Genomic DNA, 20,390 nt, shown 5'->3' with positions numbered 1-20,390 from the left:
TGAGGCGAGACTGAGACCGGGCTTGTATGCCAGCACGTGGCGCGCGTTCCGCTGAGACCGTAGGCTTCGCTGCGTGCCGCGACTGAGCCAGGGCTCAGGTTGCTCACCTATGTGGAGGCGACCGTCCACTCCGCCCGGCTTGTCTACCACGCCCTGCTTCCCAGCCTGCGCCCGGCCGCCCTGCCTCTTGCCTGGCTCGAGCGCTTCGTGCAGCACGTCAGCCTGTGCCCGGCCTCGCCGCCTTCCGCCCCGTTCACTCGCCGCCGACTGCTGAGAGACCTTGGCGCTGGACACTCGCCTTTTGCCCGGCCGCACCGCTACCCTCTGTCAGCCCGCCTTCCGCCCGGCAGCGTGTCTCGGTGCGGGCTTTGAAACGTGCCCCGCGGCGCCGTGACTGAGCTAAGGCCTCGACGCTCCTTTCCGCCCCGATGCCCTTGCACTGGAACATTGCCACGTGTTGAGGCGATTGACCTCGTCCCCGGTATGCTATCCCGAAACAGGGATCACCCACGCCATCGAGGCCGTTTGCCTCGTCCTTCCCGGTCGTTTTCGCATAGGGGAAATGAGCCCCACGTTGCGGATGTTCGCCTCGTCGTTGTGAGACGTCCGCACGTGGCGGATCGACGACCGCTTGTAATTGGCACGGGATCCGAGTCCCGTCCCATTGAGATTCTGCGTGCGATCCCTTTGGCGTCGTGCGACCCTGCCGCCGTCGTGCGATCCTGCCACGCCGCGTTGTTAGCTGGGCGTGCGGAGAGCGAGCCATCAGCGGGGCGGAGGCTCGCGCTCAGGCTGCGTCACGGCGCTCAGGCGGTGTCCCTGTGCACCAGGCCTCGACGCAGAGACCAGTCGTCGAGCCAGCGGGGCGGAACGGAAGCAGGCACGGGGCGGTGAGGCCGTGGGGCGGGCGGACACGACGACACGTGGCTCTCTCCCTTGCCCCCGGGGTGTTTTCCCGGGTGGAGGATAGCGCCCTGCCACATGGCCTAGTCCGCCGCCGGTCGTCCAGTCCGCCCGACCACGTGGATCTTTGCCCCCATCCCGGGAGACTTTCCCGGGTGGAGGTTGGCGCCCCGCCACATGGCATCGTCCGCCACTGGTCGTCGGCCTTGCCAGGCCACGTGAATGCTTGCCCCCATCCCGGGAGACTTTCCCGGGCGAGGGTCGCCCCACCTCCACGTGGCTGTCTGCCTGGCTTCCGGGAAAGCCTCCCCGGACGGGGCAGCTAGACTGCACCCTGCCTCTTCCCCTTTGCATGCTCGACCGCTCCTCGCGCCAGTCACTCCACCTCAGCGCAGCATACGTGCCTGCCAGCTGGTAACGTGCCACGAATCATCATCGCATCCACTCGCGAGGGCGTAAGCCTGATATCCGCATCGCCTCCAATACGCAAGCATGTCAACCTGCTGTCCGCATCGCATCCACCCACGAGCACGCAAGCCTGCCCTCCGCATTGATACCACGCAACGGGCTTTGACGCTGCGCGCCCGGATCTATCGCAGAGGCGGGCATGATATGCGGCAGGCTGGTCGTCACACGGGGTAGCAGGGTCGCTGGCGGATAGTAGGGACGCTACGCAGCGGGACGGCGGCTCCACCTCGAGCGCGCATCCGCCCCGGCTACGAGGATACCCGCCAATGCTACGCAGCGATACCAGTCTCGCGCATCGCCTACTGTCACGAGCCTGCTTGCCTGCAGCGAGCATTACCGCCAGCTGCGCGCAATGTCTGCTTGCTACCAGCATTGTCACCTCACGGCGGCATCGCATGCATATATCGAGGATCAACTGCGCCCAAGCTCATCGCCGCCGCGACTCAGCCTCGACGCCCCACCGCCGTACTACATCCATTGCTCAGCATCGATGCCAGTCACGCGCAGTGAGACCAGCAACCACGGCTGTGTACCAGCGTGCTGCTGCGCCTCCTCACGCGCGGGGTTTACGCCTGCGCCGAGGATCCACGCCAGCGCTCAGCATCCACGCCAGCGCTCAGCATCCACGCCAGCAGCGAGCATCCACGCCAGCAGCGAGCATTGGCGGCTCCACACGGCATCAACGCCAGCAGGCAGCATCGACGCCTTCACCAAGCATACACGCCTCTACCCAGCATCACCGCCTCTGCTCAGCATCAACGCCTTTACCCAGCGCAGTAGCCTCTCCCGCGCATCGACGCCTGCGCTCAGCATCCACGCCACCGACCAGCATCAACCCCTCCACCGAGCATCCACACCAACTCCCCGGCATGGTCGCCCGTGCTCGGCATCCACGCCATCACCCCGCATACAACCCCGCCGCCCCGCATCACAGCCTGCCCCCCAGGATGAACGCCTCGCCCGCGGATAGACCTGGTAACTTTGAGCACCCCTAGCACGGCGTAGAGGCAAGGTAGCGCCTTGGGAATGCCACGCCCACACTCGCAAAGCTCGTCCGCACTCGTACGTACCAGAGGCAGCGCAGAAGGAGCAACTTTTGCGCAAACCCCCTACGATGGCCTGCCCGGCATGACGTGGTCGGCCGCCCGTTGCAGCATGGCCGAAATGAGCGCCAAAAAATGGCTCACTCCCCTCGGATCATCCACCGCTCCACGCTCGTGCAACTTTCGCACTCATTGCCGCCCCACACGCCGAGCTGGCCTCGAGTACGCCGTACGCGACGCGAGGCGGTGGTAGCGAGCAGGTTGGGCAACTCGACGAGGCGGGCAACAAGCTACACCAGCGTATTCGCCGCACGCATAGCTACTCGCACACACCGTCCCCGCTGCGATTGGAGCCGTCTCCGCCGAATGAGAGCGGATTTTGCGCCACCACCCCTCACCCCCAATGCCCAGCACCCTCGTCGAAAAATCAAGGTCAAGCGTCGCGGGCAAGAAGGCGCGGGATCGACGTCGTAGATCGCTCCTGTCACGCACGTACCGAAATCGCGGCGATTGGCTCACTCTGGACGGCACGGCAGCGCGTCGATACCCGCCACCGTAGGCACGCGCGTAGACGGGCGTAGCGCAGCCGGATCACCACGTATGGACGCCCTGGATGGCTCGATGGACTCAGGCGAGCGCATGAGATGCCACTGCGCTCGCAACACCCGCAAAACGACGCTCCCCACCGCGCTAGCCGCTCTACGGCACCACCTCAAGAATAGGGTCCGCCACGGCTCAGAGTGAAATCGGCCCACAGGCGTCCGTTCATGCCGCCGTTCGAGTATGTGGTGTAGTAAACACCCCCTCGACCGGCCGTGAGGTCACACTGTACAATTTCCTCGCCGTTCGCGCCCGGTGCACGTTCTCGTCGCTACCATGCCGGTGGTAGCGTACGCGGACCTAGCTCGGCGAGGAGGGCAGCTGAGAGCGCAGGAGAAGTGCGAGGGAGGTCGTGTGGATGCAAGGAATCGATTGCAAGCGGCTAGAGTGCGGTACGGGCACTCGTTGCCATTTTGGCCACTTTCGCCGGGCGTCGCCTCAGAACCAACCCCTTCGTCCTGCGACTTCCGCGCGATCAAGAGGTGCCTTTTTCACGGCGAGCGTGTGCGGCGTCCCGAATCACCTCGACTGGCCAAGTTTCACATCACTACGTTGCGTCTAGACGCCATGGCAAGGTGAGAAGTGAAAATCAGGCGTGTCGCAGGCTTCGTAGAGGAGGGGGTGCGGGGAAGGAGGGGGCGGAACGCGGAACGCGCGACGCGACGCGTGACGCGAGACGCGACGCGAGACGCGAGACGCGACGCGAGACGCGAGACGCGACGCGAGACGTGCGGCGCGCGGCGCCACGTGGCTACAGCGCCCCCGCTCTACGCCCCACGCACGTCGCTCAAGCATCACTCGTAGCTCGACGCTCGTCGCTGGGCAGTCAAATGGACACGGTAAGCTCGCGATCACGGCCTTCATTCGAGGTTGAGGAAGTCGAGCCATTCACGAGGACCAGAAGCCGACGGCCAAGCAAAGATGCCCCAGACGATGCTCACCCACAACAGTTGACCCAGAATGCAAATCGGACCCCTACGAAGGAGTGGTTGCACTATCCAGAGTCGAAAGCGGGAAGATGCGCTCGAGTCACGGCCACCGCTACGTCCACTTTCCTAACCCGAAGGCGCCTGTGTCGAATTGCAGCGTTTCGCAATGCGGTCTCTTTCTCAAGACGAATACGTAGCCGAACCGTGATGCGCTCAAGATGACTTGGCGCTCCTTCCCCTAGTGTAATAGTATGGTTGGAAACGCTGCAAGCTCAGCAGTACCCTCGTGAATGAGGTCACCTTTGCCGTAACGAGTCTGACGCTTGAGTGACGCTGCGTCGAATGTTGTGCTTGCTCGGCGAGGGGGAAGCTACGGAGAAGGAGCGAGGAGGACGCGATTCGGGCTGCTACTCGCGAGATATCGGCAGAACATCAACGTACCGACGCATCGACGCACATTGCCTGCCATGCGTGATTGGATTGGATGTGCCAACTAAACGCACTGAATCAACGAAAGCGCAACCTCCTCGCCCCCCATTGCTGTTGCTCTTCGCGCTCTTCGCGCTCCTCGCGCTCCTCCTCCTCCTCACTCCCTTCCTCCTCGTCCTCCTCCCCCTCCTCATCCGGATATCGCACACCGCGCCTCTGCTCCACACGCCCATACCCTCCATTACCCACTCGCGGCACCTCGTTGAGCGATTGAGCCCTCGAGCTTGATCGGGACATCGAGCTCACAGGCGGGGTTTCCCTTCCCGAATCTCTCAGCCCGCCAACCCTTCTCGGCCTATCCCTCCCCGCACCCGCATTCGTGACCAACATCGATCCGGGGGATTTGGCAAATCCCGCCACGCCGATGCCGCTCGCGTTGGAATGCCCCAAGATCCGACTACGACTCCCCTTGGTGTAACGACTCTTGCTGGCCACGGGAGGGGAGTGCACGCCTAGCGCTTCGAGGTCGATGCCTGGCGAGGGTAGGCCCAGCTCGTGGTCGCGACGTGCGTATCGCGCTCTTCTGAGGGATGAAGTCGTTGAGGAGGAAGAAGAGGAGGAGGCGCTGCGATCCATTGATGCGGAGATGGACGAGGCGGTAGTAGAGCGAGAGAGGGTCGGTGGACGCCCGCCGCTACTTGTTGCGCCGGATGTGCGAGATGTTTCGCGACTGAGGGCGAGGGAGTGGTGCGTTTGCGGTGTGGGCGCGTGCGAGTTTGATACGCGCGAGATGGGGGCGGGGGCGAGACGAACGACGTTGCGGGGTGCCTGCTCCTCTTGCTCTTCATCCGCCGTGCTCCTAGCGGGCGAAGGAGGAAGAGACGTATCCCGCTCGGGCAGGCGAGGGTGGTATCTCGGCGGAGTCGCTGCGGTAGCCTGTTCCTCCGGCTGGTCGAGCCCTGCGTCGCGCCCATCCCTACTCGGCGGCCTAGGCCAGCTACTCGATTCGATTCGCTGCGGTATCGCGGGCTTCTCCGCCCCGATGCCCAGCCCACTCACAGCGGCGGCAGAAAAAGGGTGCCAATGCATCGCTGCGTGCTCACTGCCATGATTGGCATCCGACGTCGGCGGACTTGACGGGGCGACATCTCCCCTGCTACTCCCACTCCCGCTTCCACTGCCGCTCGAGCTCGCCGAGCTACGCAGGAGGGATCCGCGGGCGTCGAGCGAATGATTGACCGTACTGGGCGTCGAGGGGACGGCGTCCGGCCTGTCAGGCAAGGGCGAGATGGGCTCTGGCGCGCGTGGTGGGAGGGAGGAGCGATTGCGCGATCGACTTGGTGGACGGATGGTGCGACTTTGGCCGTGACTGCCCGCGCGGGTCAGGATGGAGAGGGCAGGGCTGTTGAGGCGCGGCGTCGCGGGGGCGAAGGGCGTAAGGCGAGCCGGGGGTGAGCGTGCCTCGCGCCGCGAGTCATCCTCGCGCTGGTCGTCTCCCGGCAGGTACTCCTCGGTCTCTTGAAAATCGTCCGAATCACTATCGCTCGTCGCCGTGCTGTCGCCGTGCGGGTGCAGTTGCGCCGCCTTGCCGACGGGTGAACCGGCGTGGGAGGAAGCTGCCGCAGGTGAGATCTCGCCAGACATGAACGCGATGCTGTCTCCGCCATGGAGTGGGTCGAGCGAACCTGACGTCCTCGTGGTCTTCTCCGCCTCTCTCCGCCTGAGCGGGCCCAGGTACTCTCTTGCAAGGCGGAGTGATTCTTCCTCCTCTCGTGCCTGTCTTGCCCGGCGTAACGACTCTTGCTCCTCCCTTGCCCGGCGTACCGACTCTTCCCCCTCCTCCCTCGCCTGTCTCACCCGGCGTAACGACTCTTGCTCCTCCCTAGCCCGGCGTACCGACTCTTCCCCCTCCTCCCTCGCCTGTCTTGCCCGGCGTAACGACTGTTCCTGCTCCTTCTCCTGCTTTTCCCGCCTCATCGCAGCCGCCGCCGCAGCCGCAGCCGCAACCGCAGCCTGATCCCCACGGCGTGCGGCGCGAATAGTCCCATCGCTAGGTCGACGCAACGCCTCATCCTCGTCCTCGTCCACCTCGCGATCGTACCGGGCGCGGCGACGCATCTCCTCCACCTGCTGGCGTAGCATTGCCACCTTCTCCCTCTCAGAGCGAACCATGGCGTTGGCCTCTGCAAAAACGGCTGCGCTGAGCTCCTCGACTTCTTGGTGCATGGCGTGGCGTGAGTCCAGGAGACGAGAAATGGCCTGCGCGTGGGCGTGCGCTTGCAGCGATTCGTTTGACTTGGCGCGACGCAAGGTGTTGCCATTCTCGTGCTCGACCGCAGCAGGGGGGCCGACGCTGCTCGCGGGGAGAGCGGAGCGCGACGAAGGGATGCCTAGCGCTTTGAGTAGCTTGGCCTTTGCGCCTAGCGCTTGTGGTCCAGCGCCAAAGAGATTGGCACTATCGAGTGAATTGCGATGCGCGTGACGACGGTTGAGCGGGGATGGAACGGGTTCCTTGAGCGTAGACGTTGAGCGGAGAACGGCCGTCTACGAGCGTGGCGAGACGTGGTTCAGCGCTCACATTCACCTGCCATCTCTGTTGTGCGCGCGCCATCTCTGTCGCGCTCGCGCACGCGCACTCACCTGAGCCTCGCTCAAGACCAGCATAAAGTGCAGTCCATCCCTCAAACACTCTACATCCGTCGGCCAGAGCACTTGCCCCTGCTCCGTCCCCTGCGCAAGTTCGAGGGCGAGCTGTTCCAACTTCCTCAACAATACCGCCCCACTCATCGTCGCCTGGCCACTCCCTCTCCTCGCCCCTTCACGCCGCTCGAAGCTCGAAGCTAGCCGCGATGCCGCCCCTCGTAGTGAGGCGACGTAGTCTACTGGTCCTGCGACGAGGGCCGGGGCCGGAGGGGTTAGACGGTGTGATGCCAGAACTACGTCCAGGAAAGCGGCAAGGTCCCCTCGCGCCGCTGCGTCGGACAGAGTGGAGCTGGGAGCGCTGCCTGATGATGGGGCGGGCGGAGTCATGGCGAAGGAAAAGGGTTCGTCCGAGCTAGAGGCGTGGCGAGCAGTGCGCCGGGCGAGGGGAGGTGGGGGTACAAAGGAGTCCTCTGCCTGCGCCGTGCTCGCCGTGCTCAAGCTCAAGAGAGGAGCTGTGCTAGGCCGCTTGGGACGAGATGGGCTGCCGCGACTGGAGCTGGACATGGAGTCGTCCGTCCACGATGGTGATGTAGGGCGAGCGTCGTGAGGTACGGGCTTTCGTTTCCCATGCGAGGACGATGCCACGCCAGGCTGATGACGCGGGATCAGGTCGGAAAAGGGCGCTGCGTAAGAAGGTCCGGCCATCATCTGGTGACGACGACGACGAGGAGATGGTATGAAGAGGAATGGAGGCGAGAATTGAATCGTGTGACGACGGACGGCGATTGGCCATCATCAATGTGATTAGAACGAAGACAGGCGTTTCGGCGTGGGGAAAGGGCGCCGCGCCCTGCATCTCCCTCGCACGCACGCACGCCTCGCACGCCTCTTCACACGCAGACGGACGCAACCCCGCACTGCCCAGGCCAAATTAAGGCACCAGATGAGAGGTTCCGCCCTTCGACCCTGGCCCGAGAAACAGGCCAGCCAGATGGGCCAGACGGCTGTGAATAGGAGGCTCGCTCGCGAGTCGTGAGAGCGTCAAAGTTTAGCGTACGTGGCGTAGCATTTCTAGCGATGATGAAAGGATGGATGAGGAGGGCGGAGGCTCGAGGCTCGAGGCTCGAGGCTCGAGGCTCAGCTGAGTAAAGATCGTTCCGCGTCGTCGTATCTCGTCGTGGACAAGCAAATGCAATGCGATGCACCGAAGCACCACACTTTGCCCTGCGCTACAACTACGCCACGCCTACGCCACGCCGACGTCTGTTTGTCTGGGAGCAACTTCTTGAGGATGCGTGATCAAGCCCGCTCCCCCGCCTGTCCATCCAATTCCATGGAACTGGTAGCCGTCGTCAACCCTGCCAATCTGCCACGCTACTCTACGCCGGTCTCTGATCACGACGGTGAGCTAGTAGACTAGCTAGTCCGGGACGATGACATGATTGATCGGCCGATCAAGTGAGCGCGCGATGAGCGCTGAAGCTTGAGTTTGGGCGGCGGGAGGGCGAGCGAATGTGAAAGCGGGGCGCGCTGTGCGGCTCATGCTCGCCGCCTTCTGTTCTCGATCAGATTGGGGAGACAAGCAAGGAAGGAGAAGAGGAGGCCGAGCGATGAGGATCAGGATGGCGAGATGTAAGAGGCAAGGCAGAGCTTTGTTTCAACGTCCTTCATTCGTTGGTCAGGTCGTCGAGAGGCGGCGCTGTGCTATGAGCTCGACGTGCTGCGACGCACAACTCCTCGTATCCAGCCATCGTAGCAGCAGCAGCAACTTGGTCCTGAATGCCCCCTGTCCACCGCAGTGTGCACTACCCCCTCAGCATCACGGACCCGCTCGATCAGCACAACGATACCCCATCCTCTCGTCCCTCTTCGCGAGAACTCACGCCTTCACGCTCCATTCGCTTGTTTAGTCCTACCTTCATTCGACGCGGGCGTGGGCGTAGCTGCATGATTCGCACCTTTCCCGGCAGCGTTTACGGGCTGCCACCTTTCCCTTCTTGCGTTGCTCTCGCGCTCCCTCTGCTTTGCCCCGCTTCCTTCTCTCTCCTAGTTCTCGCTCGTTCGCATGTGCGTCCTCCTGCGTCCAGCTGCGTGAAGCGTGAAGCGACGAAGCGCCCAAAGCGAAGCGCCTTCCTTCAGCGACCGATTCACTTTAATTCGGCTGCTCAGTACACCCTCCCCGGCTAGCTGGCGGCTCAACGCCTGGGGCGGCAAGAGAGTGGTGTGCGAGAGTGGGCGTGAGAGAGGTGCATTGCTGCATTCGAGTCGAGTGGTCTGGATGAGAACGCGACACCTTCTCGTCATCCATCCGTATCCTCTCACCCCTATCGTGCATTGTACATCGTCTGAGGTGGCATTACGCTCGACGCTCGACGCTCTACGCTCTTTTTGCCTTGCTTTGCACGCCCGCACTGCCGCCGCCACTTGCTCCGCGCGCCCCGACGACGACGTTTGCCTCCGACCGAGACAAGACTCAGACTCCCACCGCTGCGCCGCGTTGCTCCACGGACGGACGGACGGACACGATCGTGGGACTTTGCTTGCCCAATAGAGTAGACTACTTTGAGCGACGCTGCGACGGTCATCCAGCTTTGGTATGACGACGACGACGACGTTGCGTTTCCTTTGATCGCGAGCGCTTCCTCTCATTGCGAGCGCCTCCTCTAATCGCGAGCGCTTCCTCTAATCGCACGCAAGGACCACGCCCGTCGCGCCATGTCATCCCCAACTCCAACCGCCACCCCTCCTTCATCTGCCTCCCCTGCCCCACGACCACGCCGCGTACTGGCGCCCTCGATCCCCACGCGCAAGACGTCCCATCCGGATACACGCGGCGCAGGTGCAGGGACAGGATCGCCCAGTGCCGCCTCCCTTGCACAGCTCATCGCCCAAGCTGCCAGGGTGAGGGCGGCACAGAATGCTAGTAGTCGCGATGTAGAAGCCACACCTGCACCACAGGCAGGGACAGCCCCTTCGTCTTCGGCCTCGACGCCTACTCCCACACCACCCGCGCCCGCACAAACACATGCAAAAACGGACAGCGTCTCGTCTCTCGGCTCGTCATGGGCAGAGTACGCAAACATGATCGACTCGGACTCCCTCTCTTTCGGCGACATTCAGGAGCAGGCACGCGTCAGCAGGGCATTGAGTCCTCGTGTCGTGGAGGAGGCCCTTCATCTGGCGCGCGAACAGGAAGAGGGGGTCATTACGGCCGATGCGGCGCCTCTATTGAGTCCCTTTGCGGGGGAGAGGCTGCTCAGCGCGGGGGCAAGCGGTAGTGTGACGGCGCAGAGTACTCCGCGTGGGGTCCTGGGTGGGGATGAGAGTGATGATGAGGAGCGGGAGGAGGGCGAGGAGGGCGAGGAGGGCGAGGAAATCACATTCAGACGCCTCTCGAACGCCGCGGAGGCGAGCACGGCGACGACGGCGACTCCAGTCCAAGGATTGGGCATCGAGACGCCATCCTCGCCCCTCTCCCTCCCCACGGCGACAAAAAGGGGTTCATCCACGTCCCCCGGTCGTATGGAAGAATTGCAAGAGGAAGACGAAGAGGGTCACGACGACGGCGCCGCAATCCGGCCACGCCGTCCGCGAGACAGGGAAAGCTCCGTCAACACCTTTGGCGCCTCGCAATCACGCCACTCCACGTCCAGCTCTCTCGGCTCCCTCGATGCGACGAGCGCCAGCACCCCGCTCACAGTCACCTCGCCGTCGCCCGCCTCTCCCTCGACGCTACGCAGCCCCTCGACCCCCAGCTCCACAGCCAAACGTCGCAACAAGCCCGCCGTCCTCTCCCTCACTCCTTCCTCCCCTTACACGGCACGCAGCGCTGCTGGACTCGCCAGTCCTGTGGTGCGCGGGAGAACACCTCCCCCGACTCAACCGCCTGCTGAACCTCTGCCACCGCTCCCTGCGAGCGCGAGTGTGTCAGCTGCGGCGGCCGCATTGAGTGCTAGTGTTGGGGTGGCGAGCAGAGATGGCGAGGCAGGGGCAGCGGCGGGGAAGAGAGGATCCAATGGAAATGGTACACACGCGTCCAACGGAAATGGCACACATGCTACTCGCCCGCGCACTACGTCTGCCAACGCCAACGCAGAGTCTCGCGCTGCAGCGGCCGTGGCGACGAACCACCTCGAGACGCTCGCTGGAGCCCAGAGCGCACAAGCAGTCCTACGTGCGACGCGGCCCGAGGCCAGTTGGGATCAGACGCACCACGCGCGCAGGGATGCTTCTGATTCGGAGTCTACGGGCTCCGAGGGCGAAGGGTACGACGATGACTTTGAGGAGGGGGACGAGCTGGAAGAGGAAGAGGCAGTAGTGCAGCAGGGTCGTTTGGTTCACTCACTCATCAAGACCACCGACGGTACGGGACCGGGAAGCTCGAATGCCAGCCATGGGGCGTCGGCATCGCGATCGACGTCTACTGCCAGCGGAGGCCTGCAGCGCGCCCACTCCCTCAGCAAGGCGGATCGAGTAGCACCCGCGCCCAAAGTCTCTGCTCCAAACAATAACACGGCAGCGCCCAGCGAGTCGGGTAGCCACGACGAGAGCGGGCGTCGTCCCTCGCTCGTACAGGTGAAGCGACTTAAATCCTCCGAGGCACTACAGGGCGACTGGAAAGCGCAGGGGGCCACGTCGCCGCCGCCTTCTACGTCGACGGACACAGCCGCGCCTACGACTGCCGACACCCTCCCGCCTACGACGGCTGACACGTCCCAGGACAGCACCGCGGGCAGTGGCGGCAAAGGCCTCGCTGCTACCTCGCCCCCCTTCTCCCGCAAAGCATCCGCCTCGGACCTGCTTCGTCGCTCCCAGATGGCAGAGGACCACGCCAGCTCGGGCGCGCACCACGCCAACTCGGGCGCCGCACGAGCTGATCGCGCCTCTACACGCTTCACGGGCGTCTTTGGCGAAATCGCCGTCGCCTTCAAACAGCTACAAGCAGAAAAACGCACCCTCGAATCGATCATTCGTTCCACCACCCCGCTCGGCGGCTGGGGGGAGAATGGCGAGGAGTTCCTTCGTTACCTCACGGCAATGAACGCCAAGCTCGACCTCTCTTCGGGGGAGATCCGCAAGCTCCTCGACCTCCTGGAACGACAGCGCGCGACGATGGACTACATGCTCAGCATCCACGAGGCAGAGCTGGACGCCCAGCTGGACGAGGTAGACGAGGCACGCGATGAGCTCGACGAGGCGTTGCAGGCTTTGGAGCAGCAAAAGGTTCTCGCGGCGCAGGGGGCTCGCGAGCTGGCAGCTGCCAGGCGCGACGCACTCGATGCTCGGAGGGATGCAGCGCGAGTGAGGGCGAGCGTGGCCGACGAGGAGCGAAAGCGTGAGCGAGCTATTGCGGCGCTCGAGCAGGCGAGAGTGGGACTTATGGCTGCTGAGCGCGTCAAGCGCGAGGGGGCACAGAGGGAGAGGCAACTCGTCCAGGAGCTCGAAGGGCTGCGAGAGGCAGAACGCGATCATGCTTCCCACGTCGAGGCGTTGGGCGCCGAGCATGAGCGGGAGATCTGGAACCTCAAGGAGGAACACGACCGACTGCTCGCTGAACGCGATGAGGGGATCGAGCGCGCGGCGGGAGAGCTCATGGCTACGCATTCCGAAGCCCTCGCTGAGCTGCGTAGCGCGCAGGCAGAGACGGTCGATGAGCTTCAGGCGCGTATAACGGCGTTGGAGCAGAGTCAGGAGGAAGGGGTGCGCGCCAAGCGGGAGTTGATGGAGCGATTGGATGGGAGGGAGGGGGAGGTGAGTAGATTAAAAGAGGAGCTGAGCGAGGTGAGCGCCAGTCGCGACGAGTACAAGGCAAAGTGGGAGGAGGAACAGCGAGAGAGGGGAAGAGCCGGGAGCGGGTCCACGGGCGGCGGTTCTACGGGCGCCGCATCTACATTTGAGGACAGTCCGACGAGGGGCGTTAGCGCGGCGACCACCACCCCCGCTTCTAGCGTCCCGCCAACAGAGCAAGTCAAACAGCTCCAATCCCAGCTCCTGGAGCAACGCACCCGCGAGTCGCAAATCCGTTCCGCCTACAAGCTGCTACGCGACGAGCATCGCAGGTTGCAGAACTCGAGGAAGAGCGGGGGCGGTCCAGCGGGACCGGGCGCGACTGCGAGTACGGGCGGTGCGGGCTTCTCGCTAGGACCGGGCAGTAGGCACGGGCACGACAGTTGGGACCTGAGTCTCGGTGGTGGGGCAGCGGGCACACCAACAGTGAGCGGTGCCCCTCCCTCGTCGTACTTTGCCCCCTCCTCACCAACAAGCATCGACGCTCCCCCCTCCTCGATCTCCAACGCCCGCGGCGGTCGCGCCCTCAAACGACTCAGTCTCCCCCTCGCATCCGCTACGGCCACTCCTGGCACTCCTGGCGGCGTTGGTGCCGGCGGTGCACCAGGAGTCACCACGCCAGGCTCGGCGGCGGCGGCTGCCGGTCTGGGCTTCGGGTACGGTTTCCCCGAGCACGTCGTGAATGCACTGAGCGCGCAGTCCTCGGCTGGCGGGGTAGGCAGGGGAAGGGGCGATTCGACCACGAGCAGCATTACGAGCGGCGGCAATGGGACCGGGCAGTTGCACCATCGCGGTAGTTTTGCGGGATCATTGCATGGCGGGCAGCCCGTCAGTCCTACCACTTCTACGTCGCTGTCCGCACAGCAGGGCGATTCGTCGCCTGCTCACCGTGAGCGCGATGGTGATAAGGGGGCCGGGGAGGGTGAGGGAGAGGAGGTAGAGGAGATTCAGACACCGGCCACTCCTAGTGCCACCGGTGCTGGCGCAGGGATAGGCTACATCTCGCGGGGATACATTCCGTCGAGCCCGAGCCCGAGTGCGGGGAGTGTCGCGGGGGGAGCGAGTGGGGCTGCTTGAGAGGGTAGACTCCTTTACATTACATTGCGGTCACGAGGAGGGACCGCGGACCGCGCTACTTCTTCGCTCCGTCGCCTCGCTCCCTCGCGAGATTTCATACTGCTTGCTAATCAAGAATGTCATTACGTGATGCAAGAATCGAGTCTCGACCATACCGCTCAACGTCGCCTGTCGTACCCTCCCCTCTCGTATCCCCCCCTCTCCCGCTCATACCCACCTCCACCCCTCCTGTCCTGCATCTGCATATGAGGCGGCAACGGTCTCTCGCTACCCCTCGGTGGTGGTGCCCTCGGTGGTGGACCAGGCGGTGGTGGGCCAGGTGAGAGGCCGCCTCGACGCAGCGCTGCTGGTGGAGAGCGACTGCGCGAGCGACTACGTGAGGGACTCATCTCGCTAGGCGGAGTACGACTCAAGGACCTGCCACGGGGAGCATCTCCGTCCGTCTCCCTGTATCTTGCTTCTCTGACGTGGTCTCGACGTGGTGGCGGTGGCGATCGTGAGGAGCGGGACGGACTCGGGCTCCTCGAGTACGACGGAGAGCGCGAGCGCGAGCGCGAGTGGTCGCGCCTGTCTGCCCCTCTTCCTCTGCGCGGCGGTGGCGTGTAGCTCCTGCTTCTACTCCTGCTCCTGCTCCCTCCTCTTGACGGTGGCGAACGAGAGTCCCGCGAGTCATAGGATGCTCCCCGACCTCTTCCTGCGCCTCCCCTTCGTGGCGCACTGCGACTGCGACTGCGACTGCGACTGCGACTGCGACTGGGGCTGAAAGCGTCTCTCCTCTCCCTCGCTGGTGGTAGGCGGCGTCGTGGAGCTGGCGAGCGTCGAGAGTCGTCGCTACTGTATCCATCCGAGTCGGAGTCGCTCCCGCTGTACGAGTAGCTCCTCGAACGAGTATAGCTTCTCCCTCTTCTCCGCGGCGATCGCGATCGCGATCGCGAATACGACGAGCTACTCAGCACGCTCGACTCATCACTGTCAGTGTCACTTTCGTCACTCCCGCTACTCCCGCTACTCCTCCCACCCCTCGCCCTCCTCCTCTCCTCCTTCTCCCTCTGAGCTGCCAATCTCTGCTGCTCGAGCAGGATCGGTATCTGCTTAAGATGCTCCCTCATCCCCTCGGTAAGCGCTCCCAGTCCAATGGACGTAAAGAAGTTGACGCTGAATCGCGTATTTTTCGGCGAGTCCCGCGGGAACAAGTTCGTGAACCACGACTGAACGCCCGCGTCTGGTTGAGTGAAGCGAGTAACGAGTGTTTTGAGGCCTAGGATCTCCTGCATCTCCTGGAAGAGGATCTTGACAAAGATGCGCGACGAGCTAGTCGTATCGTCCTCGTTCATGTGTACCGCCCCGAAGCACGCCCAACTGATCGAGTCGGTACCAAGGAGCGTACCGAAGAGGCGAGCAATATTGCGCAACCTGTTCGTCTCGTAGCGATGGATCCCTTCGTAGTAGCTCGTGAAGCACGTCTCGAATAGACCGCTCCATGGCCCACGCAGCTTGCACATGCGCTCGGCTATATGCCCGTAGAAGGAGGAGAAGGTGCGTTCCTGCGAACAGCACTCGATGAGCATGTTGCAGAGCTCGATTTCTTGGCCGGGAGGGAGGGAGAGCTTGAGGAGCTTGTGTGTCGCTTCTTCGAAGAGGGCGGAGGACATGATGGTGAGGTAGATGGTGCGGCGTAGGTTGACCAGATTCGTCTCGGTGCGATCTTGGATCGCGAGCGATTCTTGCGCGTCACCCGCATCGCTCTCGTCGCTATCGCTCCCGCTCTCGTCGTCGCTATCGTCGTCGCTGCCGCTGCCGCTGCTACTCCCACTCCCCTCGCCGAGAATCTCTGCCTTGATGGCGCGATACTGCTCTTCATGCTCGACGAACTGCGCATCCACCTTGAACATGTTCAAGCCCTCCTCCACATCCAACTCATCGTCCAACCCGACCTTGTGCGTAATCTGATCCTCCTCCTCTACTAAATCCAGCCCCTCGGGAATTGCCGGATTGTCCTTGTACCCCTCGCGTCTCACCTGAGCCAGCACCTCGATCATATACTGGACTCGCTTTCCCACTCCACCCTCGTACAGAACAGCGCGAAATCGATCGTGGATGCTGCTTGTGGCGCGCGGCGATTCCGAGGCGAGGAAAGAACCCACCTCCCGCATCAAGGCGACGGAGAGCTCGACCGAGTCGTCCGTGGGTCGCTCAAGGAGGAGGACGAGGAGCTCCAGTGCGAGGATCTCATGCGCCACGCGTTGATTGACCAAGTGCGCGATGAATGTGAGCGTGGACGCGCACGTCGCCTTGTCGTTCCTACGCCAGGAGCGACGGAATTGGGATACGAGCCGGACGACGAGTAGCTCGCCCAGCTGGGGAAGCTTGGTGTTGACGATGGCGACTAGACAGGCAAACGTGGGCGTAAAGGGCAGAGAGAGGGATTGAGCCCGCATGATGGCTCGACAGAAGAGGCCACGGCCGCGAATCAGGTTGGCCCCGCCGAAGAGCTCGGGGACGATGTGCTTTATATTGTCCGGGGCGACCTTGTTGACGAGGCCTGTGATGGATTTCTTGAGGGCATCCCAGCTCATGCGCTGGTACTCTTTGGAGCCTGGATCGGCGGAAGCTGCTTCGGCCATGAGCGCTTTAAGGCGTGCTGGGGGAATGTATGCTCCTCCTGCGCGGGTGGTGGAGAGGGTGGAGAGGGTGCTGCGCAACGCTGCGCCTGTTTCGGCGGTGCGCGCCGAGTCGGATGCGAGTTTCTGGGGATCATTGTTGCGTGGCGGTGAGCGCGATGCCCTGCGACGACGAGGGGGAGGCGGGGAGCGAGAAGAGGACGAGGAGCGAGAAGATGACGGCGAGCGAGAGGATCTGCGTGCGAGCGCGAAGGATGGACGTCAATATATGCTATGCTAGTTCGCGCATTTCTCACCCACTCACCTCTTCCTCTTTGCCACTGGAGCCGGAGACAAGGGCGACCTACCCCTCGAGTCGACGGATGGCATCGCGACGTCGAGACGATGTGGTTGATGACACGCAGGCAGGCAGGCAGGCGAGCGAGCAAAGTCAAGAAGTCGCGGCGGCATCGTCGGACGGACGGACGGACTCAGCCTGGCGGCCCTCCCACCCACTGGTTCCGCTCCGATGGATGGCGTCGAGGTGATGCGGACTCGACTCGCGACACGAGACGCGGGCGGACGGGCAGGCGGGCGGGCGGGCGGGCGGGCGGACTCAGATGCAGTTGCACCTCTTTCGACTCGACTCGACTCGACGTGCTCCTCACCACCACGACATCATCATCCGGCGATGGCCCCCATCCGCCTCAAGCGGTCATCCGCGAATGTCGCATCGCGAGGTGAACCCTCTTCATCCAGCCTCACAGATGCGCCCGACTCTCCAGGCGCGGGGACGGGCACGCCCAAGAGATCCTCCGGCCGTGCAGCTGCTGCGCGCATGTCATTACAGCAGGCCGCCGAGGCGCGTTTCCTTGCTGGGGACGATGACGAAGACGAGGAGGAAGAGGGTGATGGCGACGACGACGAAGACGCAGCGGGACCGAGTGGATTCGCTGCAGATGGCGACGCGGAGGAAGAGGGAGACCATAGTACCGAACGCATATACGCCGGGGACGCCGGATCGGACGACGAGTATCGTGCACCAGCATCCGCCAGAGGAAGAGGGAGGGGACGTGGGCGCGGGCGTGGACGCGGTAGGGGAAGAGGCAGGGGCAGCGGCAGGGGACGAGGAGCTAGTAGCTCTCGTGGAAGACGAATCACATTGACCCGCCGAGCTGGCGGCAACGACGAAGACGAGGACGGCGCGAGCGAGGAGGGAAGCGCGGAAGAAGACGACGAAGATGGCGCACACGATGACCAAGACGCCACGCCACTCCTAGCATCAACACCTCGCGGCGGTCGCGGACGTGGTCGTGGTAGAGGGCGAGGCAGGGGTCGAGGACGAGGGCGCGGCGCAGGCACCCCAACTTCTGGTCGCGGAGGTCGAACAGTGCGTCGCCCCAACTATCTAGATCGCTACGAGGACGAGGAACAAGACGATGAGGACGAAGATGACGAGGATCACTCCGACGGCGACGATGACGGCGCAGACGACGCACCCACACCCACTGCCTTCAAGAAGCGCCACTCCCGCCTGCGCGGCTTCAAGCTCGTCGTAGACAATGGTCAAACGGCCCTCCAATTCGTCGACGAGACTCCCCAAGACGACGACGAAGAGAACGGCGAAGGCGGCGGCGGCGGCGCCTCAACCCCACGCGGTCGCGGTCGTCCTCGCGGCGGTAGAGGTGGGCGCGGCAGGGGCGGCGCTCGACGTCCCGGTCGTCCCCGCCGCCGCGGCCTGCCCGCAGTTCGCATCCTCGAAGATTCAGAAGACGACCTGTCCTCGGACGATCGACCCCGCCCCCCCGGTCCGCCCCCTTACGACCAGCCAGCAGACGTCCCGCAGATCGAGCCCAACATGCGCGCCAAAGTGGGAGGCCAAGTCTACGGCTGGGACTGCGATGAGCTCGTCCTGCCGAGCGACTCGGATGGGGAGCAAAAGATCGACAAATTGGGCCGCCTGCTCGGGGGTAGGGAGTACAAGATGCCGAGCTTCACCTCGACCTTACGAGCGAACCCGCACAAAGTCTACTTCCTCGCAGTAGACGCAGCTCGCGCCGTTGGGTTCCGCGACTCCCTCACCTTCTTCCGCTCAGACGTTCGTCTGATCCGTATCAATCTGCTACCCCAGGAGCGCGAGGACCTCATAGCCGCTGGAAGGCTGCACGGCCAGCAAAAGGGGCGCAACGTAACCTTTGTAGCTGCGCGTAACATGTTCAAGATCTTCGGCGCAAAGACGGTTCGCAACGGTCGGGCGGTCGTGGACGACTATTACGAGGCGGAGGCTCGCGCCAAGCTGGAGAAGTTGGGAAGAGCCGATAAAGCTGGTCAACTCGTACCCGATACGGACGTACGTCGAGCAGCAGAGCGTAGACGTGACGACGATCGAACGCGTGATCGTACGCGTCGCCCTCCCGACTCCTTCGACTACGTGAGCTCGGATGCGCAGGGTCGAATGGTCAAGACCGTCTTTGGAGATAACGGGGCGAGTCCATTTATGCGAAGTAGGAATTGGCCGCAGAGGCGACAGAATCAACATCGGGCAGATCTGAGCGAGGAGAATTGGCTGCTTGAGATGAGTAGGAATGTTGTGGGGATGAACAGGGAGTTGGCCGAGAATCGATTGGAGAGGTTGGTGCGATTTCAGAGGGCAGGGGGAGAGAGGGACGCAGAGATGGCCTCTTCACTCCATCACGACGGCGACGACCACGATGGCGACGGTGACGGCGACGAATCTGGCACGGCGAAGCGCTCTCGCCCCTCAGACCTCGCGGCGCACCACCTCCCCCCTCTCGGGCTGTACGACCCTACGACGAACACACCGCACTACGCCCTCGCCACCCAGCCCAAGAAGGCGCGCATAGACAAGCTGGCTGCCCGCCCCCTCCTCCCCGGCATCAAGGACAGCGGAGGGGACGGAAGGCCCGTTGTAGGCGGGGAGTCCAAGGTCGGGACAAACGCGTGGGGCATCATGAGTTGGAGTACGCAGTTGTGCGTGGGCGAGGAGCGCAAGCCGTGGCGGGCGGTGACGAGGTTGCCTGCCGCTGTGGGTGGCGAGGATACCGAGTATGAGCCGAATGAGGGCGTGGTGGGAGCGGGGGAGGCAGAGGCGGAGGGCGAGCAGGACGGGGAGGGAGACGGAGACGGAGAAGCTATCGCTATGCCAGTGGAGGTGTAGGTACGCGAAGTCCCAGCCGTAATCGCATCCCCCGCATCCCCTCACCTGCAAATCGCCTCTATTTGTCCGTTCATCCCGCCATCGGGCGCTGAACTTCGAATCAACACATAGTTACCCATCCATCCCGCCCCGCTCCCGTGACGTTCAGATAGCATAGCACCGCCCGCCCGCCTCTTCGCCACTCAGCTCAACGCCCAGCTCACAATCGAGATCGCCTGTCCCGCACCCGAACTCCTGCCCGATTCGACGTGACCTTTTGACGTTAATGAGAGCCCGCGGGCACGCACGCACTTTTGCACCGCCTTTTGCTCGTCGTTGTGCGCGCGCACGGACGTCGGGCGGTGGTCTGGCTGCCTCGCCCGTCGCGGCTCGCTTTGGCGCCCCGCCGGTTGATCTCGCAGCGGCGCGCCGACTGGGCAGGGCTGCAGTGGGCGGCGAGGGGCCAAAAAGTCAAGCTATGCGAGGCTATGCGCCGGGTAGATGTCCGCGAACAAGGCGGTGCGAGCGTGCGCGGTGAACCCTTGTTCGTGCGGTGTTCAGGTTCAGCTCCTCTACCTGCCTACTTGGGAAGGAGGAAGACCGCGAACGGTGTGGGTAGGTCGATGGGTGAGTGGAGCACGATGCATGCCGTGCTTCATGCTTGACACCCAGGCGAGGTGTGCGCTTGCGAGGAGTGACACAGGACATCTATCTCTGCGTCTTCCAGATGACAACTTCTCGTCCTTCATCCTCT

The 20,390-nt window shown here is 63.6% G+C and overlaps 6 protein-coding genes across 6 annotated transcripts; 4 read left to right on the top strand and 2 right to left on the bottom strand.

Moving 5' to 3' along the window:
* Positions 1 to 1,499: 1,499 nt before the first annotated feature.
* Positions 1,500 to 2,591, top strand: BDZ90DRAFT_37395 (hypothetical protein). The gene has a single exon (XM_025509532.1). The coding sequence runs from the start codon at positions 1,638 to 1,640 to the stop codon at positions 2,364 to 2,366; it is 729 nt and encodes a 242-aa protein (XP_025365785.1). The 5' UTR covers positions 1,500 to 1,637; the 3' UTR covers positions 2,367 to 2,591.
* Positions 2,592 to 4,199: 1,608 nt separating this feature from the next.
* Positions 4,200 to 7,835, bottom strand: BDZ90DRAFT_230160 (hypothetical protein). The gene is made up of 2 exons (XM_025505365.1): positions 7,013 to 7,835; positions 4,200 to 6,916 (listed from the first exon to the last, which is right to left on the bottom strand). Exons 1-2 carry the CDS (start codon positions 7,718 to 7,720, stop codon positions 4,451 to 4,453), a joined length of 3,174 nt encoding a protein of 1,057 aa, XP_025365784.1. The 5' UTR covers positions 7,721 to 7,835; the 3' UTR covers positions 4,200 to 4,450.
* An 875-nt stretch (positions 7,836 to 8,710) lies between these two features.
* BDZ90DRAFT_230159 (hypothetical protein) lies at positions 8,711 to 9,351 on the top strand. Its single transcript, XM_025505364.1, has one exon. It carries the CDS (start codon positions 8,795 to 8,797, stop codon positions 9,200 to 9,202), a length of 408 nt encoding a protein of 135 aa, XP_025365783.1. The 5' UTR covers positions 8,711 to 8,794; the 3' UTR covers positions 9,203 to 9,351.
* Positions 9,352 to 9,570: 219 nt separating this feature from the next.
* Positions 9,571 to 14,015, top strand: BDZ90DRAFT_230158 (hypothetical protein). The gene has a single exon (XM_025505363.1). It carries the CDS (start codon positions 9,731 to 9,733, stop codon positions 13,877 to 13,879), a length of 4,149 nt encoding a protein of 1,382 aa, XP_025365782.1. The 5' UTR covers positions 9,571 to 9,730; the 3' UTR covers positions 13,880 to 14,015.
* Positions 14,016 to 14,037: 22 nt separating this feature from the next.
* Positions 14,038 to 16,923, bottom strand: BDZ90DRAFT_277564 (MIF4G-domain-containing protein; the record flags this gene model as incomplete). The annotated part of the gene is made up of 2 exons (XM_025509021.1): positions 16,805 to 16,923; positions 14,038 to 16,735 (listed from the first exon to the last, which is right to left on the bottom strand). The coding sequence occupies exons 1-2, from the start codon at positions 16,867 to 16,869 to the stop codon at positions 14,038 to 14,040; spliced, it is 2,763 nt and encodes a 920-aa protein (XP_025365781.1). The 5' UTR covers positions 16,870 to 16,923.
* A 1,423-nt stretch (positions 16,924 to 18,346) lies between these two features.
* Positions 18,347 to 19,450, top strand: BDZ90DRAFT_205490 (hypothetical protein; the record flags this gene model as incomplete). The annotated part of the gene is made up of 1 exon (XM_025503941.1): positions 18,347 to 19,450. A coding segment is annotated over one exon (1,104 nt), but the record flags the coding sequence as incomplete, so codon positions are not given.
* Between the last annotated feature and the right edge of the window lie 940 nt (positions 19,451 to 20,390).

The sequence above is a fragment of the Jaminaea rosea genome (assembly GCF_003144245.1).
Source record: "Jaminaea rosea strain MCA 5214 unplaced genomic scaffold BDZ90scaffold_1, whole genome shotgun sequence".
Taxonomy (NCBI): domain Eukaryota; kingdom Fungi; phylum Basidiomycota; class Exobasidiomycetes; order Microstromatales; genus Jaminaea; species Jaminaea rosea.
Note: the sequence above shows the minus strand (reverse complement) of the source record. Positions and strands in the feature narration are given on the sequence as shown.